The sequence below is a fragment of the Apteryx mantelli genome, chromosome 1 (assembly GCF_036417845.1).
Source record: "Apteryx mantelli isolate bAptMan1 chromosome 1, bAptMan1.hap1, whole genome shotgun sequence".
Taxonomy (NCBI): Eukaryota; Metazoa; Chordata; class Aves; order Apterygiformes; family Apterygidae; genus Apteryx; species Apteryx mantelli.
In genome coordinates, this window is record NC_089978.1 from 153,284,316 (window position 1) to 153,299,634 (window position 15,319).

General features: G+C 45.1%; 1 protein-coding gene across 1 annotated transcript in view; it reads left to right on the plus strand.

Annotated features, from left to right (window-relative positions):
* CACNA2D4 (calcium voltage-gated channel auxiliary subunit alpha2delta 4) overlaps positions 1-15,319 on the plus strand; it is a 136,087-nt gene that overhangs the window by 44,411 nt on the left and 76,357 nt on the right. Inside the window, exons 19-25 of the mRNA XM_067307017.1 lie at positions 3,564-3,635; positions 7,782-7,843; positions 8,482-8,549; positions 8,689-8,734; positions 10,245-10,342; positions 12,444-12,537; positions 13,871-13,966. Of these exons, the coding sequence (XP_067163118.1) occupies positions 3,564-3,635; positions 7,782-7,843; positions 8,482-8,549; positions 8,689-8,734; positions 10,245-10,342; positions 12,444-12,537; positions 13,871-13,966 (536 nt within the window). The remainder of the gene's footprint in view (positions 1-3,563; positions 3,636-7,781; positions 7,844-8,481; positions 8,550-8,688; positions 8,735-10,244; positions 10,343-12,443; positions 12,538-13,870; positions 13,967-15,319) is intronic.

Genomic DNA, 15,319 nt, shown 5'->3' on the forward strand with positions numbered 1-15,319 from the left:
GAGTATCAGAAACTGATTTTAGCCTTCTTGTATCTCCTTCTTGCTATTACTTTGTGTGTACATATGGTGGGAGGAGGAGGGAAGAGGCATGCTTACAGCAGGCAACAGATGCTCTTGGTTTCTTCTGTGAGTGACTGGTCCTGCCTAGGAGAGGCTGGTGGTCTACAAGAGGACAAGACTGTTGCTCCCCTTCAAAATACTTGTCTTCCTCTCAATGTGAGGTTTCCCTCCAATGAAGCAGGGAGGGAAGGCACTGGCAGGAGGATGGAAGCATTTGGGGGGTGCTCCAGGGAGCCAGTCTGTCTGCACATGGCCCAAATGCTAGTGGTAGCTGCTGCACCTCTGTACGCACCTTTGCTTAATAAAAAGCCAAGGTAGTTTAGGAATAGGGAGGCCTCCTGTGATGTTACTCGTAGATGTAGCATACGAGATATAGTTGGAACCACTCAACTAACAAGATTCACAGTGAGGAAGAAAGTGCAATTCACAAAGAAACTAAAGCTCACAGTCTTTATTAATAATAAACAAAGAGCATAAGGGACTTTTAGACACTTGGGAAAAACAAATTTCCAGACATCCCTTTATTGCATAAGTTGGGAAGCAGCGAAAACAATAGCTGACCAGAGTGAAAAAACATTGGAAAATGCCCTTTTTTATTCTCCTTTGAGCAAAATTACTAAAAAGTGAACAAGTGTGCACCTGAACACCTGATAAAAAGTGTTTCAGAACTAGGAACCCAAATATAATTGTAAGGCAGCAAGGTTCTGCTGTAGCTGGTTTTCTTTTACTCAAAAGAAGAATTAGGAGAGAATAAATACTTAAGTTGCTAAGATAAGAACTGCATTTGGAGTAAGACAGAATTATCTGTGGGACACATGCCTGTGGATTACAGAGGAGACTGTTGAGATAAACAGATCTGATGCTATAGATATCCACCCAAACAGGGAGGACAAATGAACTGCCCAGCAAGAGGATCTAAGTAACTGCTGTTGCTAGCACAAGTACAAAGTGCCATGCCGAAGGAACTCAGGAACTGGAATGGCGGCAGACTGAGAAAGGAAACACAACAGGACTGTGTGTGAAATGAGGAAGCAAGACAAAATTAAGTAGTTTTACACATGGCAGAACCAACAAGATACAGGTTGCCTCTGGCTTTGTGTGGATTTGCTGATGTCTTCTAGGAACTGTTCCCACTGTAGTTCTCTCTCGCTCACCAGAGCCACTTTTAGGGCCACTCTTCTCTACCCAGTTCACTATTTCACAGAAGCTTCCAGGAATTTAGAGCCCTCCACCTTGTTGTCATAGTTATTTGGCCAGCAAGTTCCTGTCTGACCAAAAAATTTTGATAGTTGAACACAAATATGATGTAAAGTGTAAGGTTTCTATGCTTAGGCAATCAGAGCAAAACTATGCAGAGTGACAAAAATTCAAAACAGGTATGTAAAACAAAACCACTTTATGTTCCTGTACTGCTTTTTCAGAATACAGAAAGGTTGCAGTCACTGAGGGCACAGAGACAATCAGTGACGCGAACGGTATCTGCAGTGTGACTTCAGCAAGTCTAGAGACTCTCAAGATACACCCACTGCAGCAGAAAGCTGCCAACATTTCAACGCTCAGATTTGCAGCTATGCTATTAGATCAATGACAGATCTCAGCAACACTGATAAGCAGCAAAATCAGACCGGAAAAATATGCCCAAGTGCTAATGATGTGTAATATAGCCAGCTGCTAAAAGAAATCCAGGGGAGGAAAAATGGCACTGTCTGGAAAATTCAAACTGGTGCACAATAGTACCACCCACAACTGGGCAACGAGGAAGTCTGGGCTTCCTTAAAGCACCAAACGGATACTCTCCATGTGAATGGAAAAGGGAAGGGTCAGGGGATCTGGCCCAGCAGTCTAGGAGCTCTCACCCAAGCAGACTTCCTCCAGCTTTGACAGAGCCACTGAAAAAGAAATTATCCTGCCAGAATCCTTCCGATGTTGAAACTGAGTGGCTAAACATCTAGATACTATTAAAAGCCCTCAGGTAAACTGTATGTCTGTGTTGGTTTGAAAGCACACAAGAGGACACTGGAAAGGAGTTGGTGCTCATTACCAGTGATTGGGGCAGCATAGCCTTATCACTCGTGAGCAGGAGTGCTTGCTGTCTGGGGTGTCTGGAATGGTGCTTCAGCATGGACCAGATGACTCCTCCATCCAAACTCTCCTTCACATTTTTGCAAGTGGATGCCAACCGTCACTATAACTGTCCTATGTAAAAAGGATCAAGTAGTATGAGGACTCCCAGACAGCAGGGCTATAGCTGATTTACTTCTCAGTGCAGGAGAAGCTATTGAGGAAGAAGAAGCCAGCCTGGATCTTAGCACCAACCTACAACCACTCTTGCATGGGTGCTGGGCACAGGATAGTAGCCTGCCTGCAGACTAGCTGGAGCTGAGGAGATCTGAATTTGCTGTCTCGGACAGCTGTTGATCTGCTCCTCCACTGCCATACGGGGCAACGAAAGATGCCTGAGATTTGAGGAGAAGGTATGGATGGAACAACAATATCTGAACAGCCCAGAACCTGGAGAAAATGTAGCAGGCTCAGTCATACCAGAACAGCGTATGGCCATGGCTCTGACAGGAGGTCAGACTCTGCTAGCTAAAAAGGAATAGTACAAGTCAGTGTTTTGATTTCTAAGGGCCCATAAACACACAAGCTTTATATTCTAGGACTGTAAATAACCCGCTTCAAACAGCCGTAATATTTTGAACTGTGGACGTGTAAAGCAAATACAGTTGAGACTGACCAGCACTTGAATGGAAGCCTGTCTCTGGAAGTAAGGAAGTAATCTGTGTGAATGAATTAGTTACTTCCCACCTTTTTTTTCTATCCAGGCTGAAGCAATAAGCTGAAATGCTCTGGAAGGTTGGACCTAAAGTCAAAGACTTTGTGCTTATGGAAAATTTCCTGGCTCTTTCTTGCAAGAACTTGAGAGTCACTGTGAAAATTACCTTTTGCCTTTGGAAACAGGATTGAATAAACTGGTCTTCTCACTGCCTACCCTGCTATCATATAGTCTTGCTGTGCTGTGTTACACAGCTGCTTTGCTGCCCCCCAGAAGTGTTGCTGAATACAGCTTATAATTTATAAATCAGTTTAAAAAATGTCAAAGAGCTTTGGAATTGGTCTGGGGGAGCAAGTGCATTTTCTCAGGTGTCTCTTCTTTCACAGTCTCAAAGTACTGTGCTAATGACTTGCTGGCTGCCAAATGGTGAAGTCTGAAACTTGGACTGACAATTTCATAGCTTCCAAGTCCTTTCCTTTAGCTAAAAAGACATATCAACAAGCTTTCAACATAAGCCATTATTTTCCTATGTCACTTATTACACTGATTGAACAAGGATCCTGACCACTAAGAACACATTTTCAGTTTAAAAGAAGTGAGAAAGGGCTGGGTGGGGGGTAATCCAGTCACTCTTCTCTGTCAGTCTCTTTATGTTAATGACAAGTGACTCTATTAACTTCCATCCTGCTCTACCTGCAGACACTAACACTCTTATTCACCTCTGCAGCTGAGAACTGCCATGATCAGTGGGGAAACAGGCTACCTCTCTATGGATGTGAAGGTCCCTGTGGATAAAGGGGTAAGAAATTATCCTTCTGTTCAGGTCACAAGCAGGAGAGGATGGGAAATGGATGCTGAAGAACTGTGAAGGATGTGGTTTCTAATGCTCAGCATTTCTGAATGTGAGGATTTTATTGTTTTACCACGTATATAACACATATGCTAAAGACATAAAATAGAGCATCGTTAGAAGTATTCTTCATACCTACTAACATTCTCCTCGTACAAAGGTGTTGGAAGTGCTTCACAGCTCCCTACTTTATCCAGGCAAAGCCAAAAAGCACGTTGTTCATTGTAGGGCTGTGAAATAAATCAGAGAGCTTTAAGAGTTTAGAGATGGGGAAGGTGTGTTGAGCTGACCTAGACAGAAAGAGTTTTGGAGGCTCTTTTGCAACTCCCTTTCCCTCCCCCAAAACACTCATGAAAATCTTTCCCTCACTCTGTTAGAATATGATTTCCTTTAACCAGGTCCATGATTAAATTTCTATGCAAGTATTTACAGATATTTTATGAAAAATCCCATGGAAATGGAGACTTTTGAATGTTCCCTACCAGCTCTAATGTAAGGTTATACAGTTTCTCTTGGAATACGTGCAAAATTGTCGTGTACGTTAGGTTCACTGGTACTTTTTCATTCAGGTTTAACTCTCCCAAAGATTTTGGCTTTCATCATTTCCTCTTAGGAAGTATTCCAGAGTCCTGCAAGTTACACTGCTCCAGAAGTCTTCCATCTTTTAGGAAAATTTTCCATCTTTTAGGAAAGAGCATTTTCTTCAGCAATCAGGTTAGCTGAACTGCTCCCACACTAAGCCACAGTCAGCACTAGTTCCAATAAACCAATTGCTCACAGTCGATGCCATTTCTTAATGTAGAGATCTCTCTGTCTCTTTGGAATGGTTGCTAGATCTTGTAACTATACTATCTGTCTCTATTCTTGGTGTTCACAACTATCAGGTACCTGTCAATAGATTTGCCCTCCCTCTCCTGGCCATTGACAACATATGCATTTGAAATATTTGCACATTTTTCAGTCCAAGCAGTTCAGCAATTATTTTTGTTCCCTTTGTCTGTTGTATGACTTCTGGTACACAAATACCAGAGCTTCACTGAATTATTTGAGTACTGCTTCCCAGTTGTTCTACAGAGAGCTTCTATTCTCTGCAACAGGACATTTCTGAACAGGGAGCCTCAAATCTCCTTTCTGCTGTCCCTTCATATTTTTCCTCTCTTTCTTAGTTGCCCCAGAGCTGCTGCCTTGGCTTTTATGTTTCTTAACTATTTTTTCCACTTGACTTTTTTTTAACTGAATCCCATGCCTTCTTTTTATCCCATTTTTCTAACTTTTAGGGCTGTTGAGACTTTTTCTCAGTATGCAGAGAAATGCTGTTTTATTTTGTCTTATAGATCATTGTATATAATGGCTCCTAAGATAGATTCCATCTGTTCCTCTCATTAGATCATCTTCTTGATACACTGTTGTTTACTGTTTCTTTCTGTTTACAGTACAGCAGTTGGTTCTCACTCCACATCTTATTTAAGCCCACATTAATTGATTCTTTAAAATAAAATTTCATGAGAGCTGTTTCAAGTGCTTTATATAAACCCACATATATTGCACGTCCTTTATTCCCTTTACGCATTAGCTTTGTTACTCTGTCAGAAAAGCAATCAGGGTTTTCCAGCAAGATCTGTTCTTTGGAAGTCTAGATTGCTTATTTCTCTGGCTTAACCTCTTTCCTCATTCTGTCTTTGTGCACCCACAATAACATTTCTTCTGAGTCATCTGAAGACATCCTTTTAGTTCAATGTTTTAGGGACATCTTTCTGCTCCCCTACCTAAGGGAAAAATGTAACAAGAAGTATCCTCAGCAAGAGATATTGCCTGTTTTATTCTGCAACTCTGTGAGCCTTATGAAGCACAATAGGAGACTGAAGATGAGCAGGTGACAGTTTTACTTTTATCTGAATACACATGGAGCAGGGACCAGAAATGAAACTTCACTATTCCCTCTAGTACTCTGCTAGCTGATGAAGCAGAGCAGCAGTTGCAACAAAGGAAGTGCTGACAGAGCCTTAAAACAATGGGAATGAGAGAGCCAGACAGCGGAGCAAAGGGTTGAGTGAAGGGGATAGAAAATATTCTGTCAGCTATGTAAAAGTGATTCCGCAGGTTGATCAAAGGAAGGCATTGGGAACAGAGTGGGATGGAGAGAGAAAAATAAGGACCACAGAGAAGGGGCAGTCCTTAGAGAGATCTGGCGGCAAAAAATGCCTTTGCTTTTGGCTAGCAGACAAAAGGGTTGAGACTGTAAAGGTAGGAGTGAAAGCAAAAGAGCAAGGACGTGTAGGAGCTGTGGCAAACCACTGCTAATGGCATTAGAGCGGAGTGACTGCCCAGTACAGTCACAATATCAGAGCTTGAAATATACACGTTCCCAGACCATTGGTGCTGTTAAGTAGCCATCCCATTGCTGTGCCAAGGTGCCCGTATTCTTGTCATCTCCCTTGCTCTGTGCTACGCAGCAAAGTCCTGCCTGATCATCCTCAGTACCACGTGGCTCCAGGGTGTCTCTGCCTCTCGCCCTTCCCAAGGGATGAGTGGTGCTACCTGCACAGTGTCTCAGGGAGAGCTGAGTGGCCATTCCCACCCCCTGCCCAAACAGAGGTCTACCCTCCTTCCCACAAGACACCAGAGTGGTTGCACATGCAGAAGAAGGGCAGCAGGAGGGGACCGAAGGACAAACAGACAAGCTCTGCTGGAAGAAAGAGTCTCGGACTCCAGGAGGAGTGGCACCCCCAGGCCATCTGCTGCTGTGTCCTTCACCCCAGGCAGAGGCCTTCACCCCCAGGTCTCCTCCTTCTCTGTGAGATCAGACTGGCAAGACTGTGGTGACCCCCCACAGTCATCAAAATGCCACTGTGTCATATTGCTTATCATGACACTTCTGGAACGCCTCTGCTTGGCAAAAGGCTGGGACCATGTTGCTCAACAGTACATGAATGTCACGCAGAGAGGGAGAGAGGTGAAAAATGGTTGAGCTGTCTGCCACCTCCTCACCTTACTCCTTAACTTTAGCCCCCATCTGCATCCACATTAGCCCATCTGCCTTGTGCACAAACTCAGGGCACACTGCAGAGCTGGTGCTTTGCGCATCGCTCCACCTCTACTGCTGCACAGCCTGAGCTCTGAGCAGGTTAGAGCAGGAGTGACTTTCCCTGGGGAGCAGTGAGTTTTCTGTATTCCCTCACTGTCTCCCACACACATCGTCTCACCTCATTTTGGAGTAGGGCTGGGATTTTAAATGTATTAGGGTTCATATACTGGCATAAGTGTTGGATAAAGATTTTCCAAAAACTTTTCTCCTTTGGAAAAGAGTTCCACTGAAATCAACACTTTCCTACAGGAAAAGGCCAGTCTGGCAAACAGCTGAAGTTCTAAATCAGCTTTCAAAAATCTGAAATGTCTTGAGTTAAAATGTCAGTTTGAAACAAATATTTTCATGTGAATCAAAATGGCTTGGATTTGAATCAGCACTTGTGTTTTATTTTAAAAATGTAAATTGTTTCTTTTACTGATTTTTTTTTTCAGAAAATCTCTTTTGTCCCAATTTGGCAAGAAAACAAATGTCAGGAATCTCAGCATTTCCCACAAAAGTGAGGAGAGTTGGCCCCAGCTGCCCACCTCCCTGACAAGCTGTGTGGCCATTCTGCCTCTGCTGACTCTCCTCCAACCCCACCTCCCCTCCTGCTTACCTGCCTCACAGAGACCCCAGTCCTGCTGGTGATGATGATGATGTGCAAAGCCATCAAGGTTGCTCTGTACAGCAAAAGAGCAGCAGGGCCCCAGCATGTTGGCTCAGATGGTGCAAGGCAGAGGGCAGCTTCTCCTCCCCTTCCTGCAGCCTGCCTTGGAGCCCCAAAGCAAAGAAAGGTTTAACTGAAGGCCTATATGGAAATAAAGATTCCTGAAAGTCACAAGTTGCTGAATATGCTGCATACTGCACATTCATCTCTGCCTCTGGCCAGTCCTCCTGCAGTGTGAAGTGTTGGTGCTGATCAACTGCTTTGGCCTAACCTTGAGGACATACATCCCAGGTCGCCATCATCACTACAGTCTTGGTCTGTCTGATGGTCTCTCACATTCTTATTCATGCTCTTATTCCAGAAACGAGTTCTCTTCCTCACCAACGATTATTTCTTCACGGACATCAGTGGCACACCTTTCAGGTGAGCAAGGATTCGCATGTCACCAATACAAAGTATCAGGAGTCTTTTCTTCATAAAACTGGCTATGACTCATGAGTAGAGCAGTGTGAATGACTGATTTCTTTGTTCCTATAATCATTAAAAAAAATGATCTGGAGTCAACTCAAAATTACTATTAAGATTTATCTGAAGTTCAAAGTCCAAAAGCTACATTTTAGATAAAGCAGAATGAAAGATTTTCAATATCTGGTTCTGTTAAATATGTTATATGTTCTGATGTATGGTTCAAAGCAAAACATTGTTATAAACTGATAATTATAAAATATCACATGAGAAATCAAGTTAGTTTTTATTTTGTGTTTTTTCTCCAGCTGAAATGGTTTGAAATTGGCAAGGTTTTAGAAATGCTATTGTTGACCTGAATGTGCAACTCTGGCCAAAAAATTGTGGTCAAAAAATGCCTCATAGCTCTACAGACAGGTTCCTTACTTTCTTGCGCTGAAATTAGATCTCACTTAATCCTCTTTTGTTGATGTTCTTTAACAGCTGTAGAGGGAGTTAATGGCTTTTAGGGTTGTAATTGCAGGGAATACAGTGTCATGTTCAGGGATTACACCTTTCCTTGTTGACAAGCCCTCTGTTTTCCCTCCTGCCTGCAGCCTGGGTGTTGTGCTGTCCAGAGGACATGGGGAATACATCCTGCTGGGCAACACTTCAGTGGAAGAAGGTAGGTTAATTTGGAACAGCCATATTGGTCCAATGGACAAGGAAATTAATCTGAATTTCACTGCTTCACTTCTACCCTCCCAGCCTATATCTGTCAGTCTGCTACCTAACCGAATACTCAATATATTATCTGGTTTCAGGTTTGCATGACCTGCTCCAGCCGGACTTGTTTTTAGCCAATGAATGGTAAGTGGAGGAAATCCTGTCAATGATGCAGGACTTTGTCCTGAGATTGTTGGCAAAGTTCCCACCAGTTTTGCTTGAGTTCACCAGTGGCCCTGAGAAAAAGCAGTGTTATTCAGGGACCGCACCTGGAAGAACTGACGGTCTTGGGGCAACGCAGCAGCACCTCAAGAATTCAGTTCCATCTCTTCCTCTGGGAGATCACTCCAAGGCCTGACACATCACCCTGCTAGGAAACATCTCCCAAGATCTGTCCTCAGTCTTCTGTGCTCAAACTCATCTTTTTCCTCCTCTCGTTGCTCAGAATTGTGCTACAAAACCTAGACTAAGTCAAATCTGACAGGGGATTTTGTTGCAAGGTTAGCTAGAGATTGAAATGCTTTTTAAAATCCTTGCTTATTTTTGGTTGGCATTCCTGTGAACTGAGCTTAGACCTAATTTCAAGTGAACATGGAGCTGATTTATTACCCCTGTTTCAATATCTTGCATAATTTACGGGTTTGCTTGGTTTGGATATGAAACAGGGTAAAGCATGGCACTTTCCATTTTTTGCTGAGAGGTTTGGGATTTTCATGAACGCAAAATTCAGCTACACTAAGGCACATGAACACAGCTTGAATCAAAGCCAAAACAACTATATTCAAGAAGCCCTGCAGCCCTTCAGACCTCTCATTACACTGTCAAGTTTCATAGGCAGCACACTTAAGACACATGCAGGGACTTCTTCTTCTACTCCTAACTTGAGGTGTCAGCTTACCACGCTTTACATATTCATTTCTCTTAGACTTCTCTCATAAACGATTCCTTTCAGTCCCTTAATGAGTTGTAATTCTCTCTTATAAGCCCTTCCTTTCCCTTGTCCTGTCACTGACGCAGTCAAAACTGAAAGCAGAATTAGAAGTCTGGTTTCTTTTATAAAACAGAGTCCTCTATTTATAATACACTGTCCCACCCCTCCCCCAATCTGTGTCCTGATGCTCCTGGAGCTGTGTCCTATTTCTCTGGGACAGCTTTTCTTGCCACTGTATTAAACTGCAAGCTCCTTCCATGTCTCATGTTCTGTTTCTCAGTCTCTTGGCTTTTCTGGTCCTGATCCAGTGTTACAAACACTGCATGTGGTCCCCTGCTTTCCAGATTGATCCATCACATTGTTATTGTTTTACACACATGGGTACACATCTCATACAGCATGTATATAACTCTGCTGAAAGGATTTGGGACTGCTAAGCAGGTTGCATTGTTAGCTTATGCTGGAGGATATAAGAGCAGCCATATTAAGTTAGCACAGCAGTCACACTAACTGATGTTTGATTTTATCAGTAGGGCCTGAGTTATGGTGACACTGTTAGGTTTTAAGAAGCTGTGGTGTGTAGCAACAGCAAAATCTTTGCAGCCCAAGCTTTCTTGCTGAATCTTTGTTTGCAGTTTTTTTGAGTTTTGGGGTTTTTTGAGGAGCATTTGCTTTACTGTGATTTCTTTTCATCCTTGTGGGCTTGTTTCCCCTCCCCACCAGGATTTACTGCATCACAGACATTGATCCAGATCACCGGAAGCTCAGCCAGCTGGAGGCTGTGATCCGTTTCCTCACCGGAGAGGAACCTGACCTGGAATGTGAGTCCTGGGTATCAAAAAGGCCCTGCTGGGGTTTTCCTGTTCCCATCATGGTGCAGAAGGGACTGTGAGAAACTGAGTGGCATCAGACTGAGCTCCTGCAGCATCTGCTCACACAGGCAGAACTGAACTCAAGCCCAGCTTAATTCACAAGTGGAAATGAGCTGAAGACACACTTCCTTGTCTCTGTCAGAGGATTATTTTCCATTTCAAAACTGTTACATAACTTGGCCTTATTGAAGGTCTCCGCATAGGAAATAGTGAAGGGTGAAAGGCTTGAATGGTGTGGGGAGGCTGCACACCATGTTTAAGGTAGACTGACCAGCAGCAGTGGAGGGGGCGATGGCTGGAGAGCCAGGAAAGCTGCTGTGACTATTCTGCTCTCTAGGGCTCCAGGCAGCATCCTACCAGTGCTGCACTGTGCCTTCTAGACAGATGGGTTCTTCCAGAACAAGGACTATTAATTTTGTTTTTCAAACACAATTGGTAATTGATTTGGGGAGGAAAAAAGAAAACCTGCTACCGAATGATTATCCTTCCTAGTTCCCCTGCTGCTCATCCTTCACACCAAGCCCCATTCTCTAGGTAAGTGTAGCCACACAAGCAGCTTATACAGCACCACTACAAAGTGGGATCTCTGCTGTGGGGGGCAGAGGCAGGCAGCTGTGCATGGGGACTCCCTATAGCAATCTAGCTTCAAGATGTCCTTCAGCCCACCCCGCTCTCCACAGCTTCAGCCTTCTTATTTATGCCAAATGCGGAATCAAGTGTTCGCATATCATGCTCCACCTGAGGGGCAGAAACCTCTGGCAGGGAGGTGGGAATCTCTTAAAACTGGAAACAAATGTAATCCAATAATTGTTTGTCTCTTACACAGTGTGAACAGACCCCTCCTGGCTGTGTTTGGAGCAGATTGAAAGGAGGGGATGTATGAGTCAAAAAAGCCAGGGAGGCAGAAGAAAAATTTAGGAGAGCTGACTGTGAGATGCATGGAGATTTGGAAGTGTTATGGAGGAAAAAGAAATAGAATTTGGACATGGCCTAGATATGTGGGGGCCAGAGAAGGAAAGATCTGCCTGTGACCTCTGGTTTTGAGATCTGAATGACAGCAAGGATGGGGGAATGGATCTTGCCAGCTGTGACAGGGAAAGTATAAGAAAGTTGGGAGCAGTTGGAAAAGATCAGGAGAGCCCTGCAGGCTCAGCCCAGAAAGTAGAGGCTCAAACATCAAAACAGAGAGGATGGCTCTGTCTAGAAAAGCACTGAAGGCGGCATATCTGGAATATGACAGCCATCACATGCTCACAACATGAGACAAATGCAAGCAGGGCAATATAAAAGTGAAACAGATCAAATCAAAGTTTAGTTTAGATACTTTTCTACAATGGGATTTTAGAGCGTGCCATTTAAAGCATGATACCTCAGACTTTTCTAAACACCTCTCAGTCCCAATTCAGACTGGACTAGACTGGTAGCCTAGACCGGCCAGAGCATCTGAGGGAAACCAGGACAGGACAGCATCCTGTAAGACTTGCAGGAAGGATGGAGAGTTAATGCCAAGAGAAGCCAAGGAACACAAGGACAGGGTAGAGGCCATCAAGAAGTCACTAAGGGTTTTGATGGAAGCTGCTTGAGTGGAATGGGGTGGCTGGTGTCCTCACTACAGAGCACCCAGAAGCAAGGCCAAGGGGAAGGATTTGAGGCAATGGCTGTGGACAGCCTGTTCAGTCAAGGAGAAGGCCAGAGAGAAGGTGTGGTGAATAACTTCATTGGAAAGCCTCTCATCTACCCACTCTTTAAAACCCAAACTTTTTCGCCAAGTTTAGAGGGGGACCAGCATGATGATCCGCCTTGTTAGAGCAGCTCCCAGAGCTCCTTCTCTGCGTCAGCACCGTTTGCCTTAGCTGTAACACCTGCTCCTGTGCTCTCACCAGGCAGGACTGTGGGTCTTGTCCTCAGCACTGCAAGGGGCTGCCTCTTTCTGTGCTGTGTTGCTCCACTGACCAGAGCCAGACAGATGGTCTGCAACAAGGGACTCTCTAAGACACCTAGGGGGAGAGCATGTCTTTCTCTCCTGATTCTTGTTCTCCTTTCTCCTTAGGTGATGAGGAGTTGGTCCAGGAAGTGCTGTTTGATGCAGTGGTTACTGCACCCATGGAGGCCTACTGGACAACACTAGCCCTCAATATGTCCATGTAAGTGTGTGAGAAATAAATGTGTAAAACGTCATTGAAGCTGCATTTCCAGATGTGCTTACCCAGTGCCTGAAACAGTCACAGATGCTTACACCGTGTATAGGAAACTTTAGAAATAGCTCAGAAGGCACCGGTATCTTTCAGGAGTGAACTCCAGCAGGTTGAGCCTTCTCAGGGGCCTTCTCAGTTCTTAGGCCTTCTCAGCACTCTGTTTGGTGAGGTTTTTTTGGTAATGAAACATTCTCTTTAAGGTCACCCATGTTTGAACGGAGAATAGTAATGATTCAGAAGTGTCACTGCAAGGGGTGTTCAGCACCAGTTCATTGCAGCACCTAACTCAGTTGCACTGTGTTTTCCTCTATAGTTGATACAGTTTGGTATCTCAGGCCAACTAAGACCATTTCAGTTTGATGTTTAAAGTTCGTATGAGTATTTCTCTATGCACAGATTGTCCCTCTGAATGGCAGCAAAGTTGTTCGGCTTGACTTCCCATGTGACTATAGCAAAAAACATCCCAGTGGGAAAGGAATTTGCTCCTTTATCATCAGTGGAACAAAGGGAGTTTGATCTTGTGTCTGTTGGTGATGCCTTCAGGTTGAGACTCCGGAATGGACAGGACACCCTGGCTTTAGAGGGCAACGTTCTACTTCATTATTCCCAATGTGGCACCTATTGCTTTTAACATCTAACATCATGTCACACAGATCTGCTTTCAGCAGACAACATACTACTTACACAGATGCATGGCCACAGGACTCTTGTCCCTGTTTGTGTTACTGTTTGCCAGTATCCCTACTGCTGACACAGCTTGAGCCAGCGGCAACCCTGCTAGGAAATTTTAGTCAGCACACCCTTAGGTGGCCACAGCAATACACACATCTCACTTTAAAGCTGCACCATATACACCACACTGAAGCAGACTCTCCACCATGTAGCTCTCCCATCTGTGCCCTTGATGACTCCAGCTGCAGTTGTCTGAGTCAAAGCGCTGCTTCCGAGTAGGTCTGCTACCTGGCCTACTTCATACAGACCTGAGACATCCGTTCTCTCTCTGCAATCCCTCTCCCTTGCTTATGTCCTACTTATGAAAGAATCAAATGAACAAACTTCAAAACTGTGAATGTAGGCGCAAGTCTAAGCCTGCCAATTGTTAGCCAATGACCTGTTGCTGTTAGCACGTAGAAGCCTGCTGTAAATGGGGTTACCTTACAAATGAATTTGGGGGCTACTTCTCCAGGTGTGCTTCTAGTTTGAAAGGCCCTTACCTTGGGACAGGGAGATAGCTCATGTTCTCAGAACTGTGTGCATCTGCTTGTATGTTTGTGTCCCACAGGGAGACTGAGGCAGACATTGAGATGGCATTTCTGGGCACTCGGGCTGGACTCATGAGGAATGCCTTATATGTGGGCTCTGAGAAACTTTCCAACAGGCAAGTCCCTAAACTGCATTACAGGGTTTCTCTCAGTTTCTGCGAAGGAACAACAGGAAATCACCACCAGTCTCTGAACTGTATTTTGGGATGCAGAAATGAAAGGAAACAAGCAAGACCTTGGTGGAGTGGGTGCTGTTTTATGGAGTCAGGGGAGGGGTCCTTTGTCTTGCTCTGGTCCTTTTGAATATTTCTTAAAATACTGTCCCAAAGTGCATTCATTTCATTGTAAAATGAAAAATTTTGATCATTCGCTGACCTTAGTCAGCTAATTGAGAAAATGTCCCCAGTTGCTAGATCCCCAGGACCATTTTTGCAGTGAAAAAGGCTCTGCACTCCGGTGTCCAGGAGACATTCCAGTCTGGTTAGGTTTGATCTTTCTGTCTCAATTCCCTCCCAGGTTTATTCTGTTCTGGCTCTTATGTTGCCCATGTCACAGTATTATCCCAATGCCTTCCAGTGATGCATTAAGTGATGTGACTGACATCTGTCATATATGATTCATTCTCTTGTCCTCTCCCTCAAGGCAAAAATGTGTGTTCAGTGAACGGGTTTGATATGGAAAGGGTACAGTTTTCATTTATGTTGAGTTTTTAATGCAGGCTGGAGCATGCTGCTGTAAGAAAGGACAGGTCACAGAGCCATCAGCAGCAGCTGGAGCAAAACAGGATGGCACCAGAGGTGGTCCTTAGCTTTTTTGCAAGTGTTTCACTGTCTCCGAGTCCCCCAAACATGAGCTTTGTCTTCAGCTCCATTGTGCTTGAGGTGCTGTACGTGTCAGCCATGCTCCTCATGTTTTTGAGGCCGCCTTGGATAAGCCAGAGCCAGGCCTTGAGGACAAGAAAGAAAATGGTGTGTGCTATAGGAGGCTGATATGATGATTCCCTAGCCCACACTGCTCATTGGGAGCATTGCTCAGGGCTTTATACAGCTGCAGTCACTACATTTCTGTGACAGATCCCAACGTGTCACACGCGAGGAGCTCCTGTTTCCTCAGCTCCTTCAGCCAGTGAGTCCCTAGGACTCCAACATTTAGCCACCACAGCATCGCCTACCCTGCTTTTCTCGTTAATCTTTGGCACAGTCCAGTCTCCTTTCCTCCCCTCTCCCCCATCCCTCTGTAGCAGGCTGAGGCGCAGGAGGCGGCAGACACCCCGCGGCCACGGGCGACCACCTCCCTCCCGCGGCAGCCCCCGCCGCTCCCCGCAGCCCCGGGGCAGCTCCCGCCCCGCGGCCAACGGCCGCCCGCGGCCGGTTGGGGGGGGTTGTCGGGGGGGGGAGGCGGTGGCGCCGCCGAGGGCCTCGGCCGGGGCAACAGCGGCACCTGGCGGGCGGCCGCGAGCGGCGCGGTGG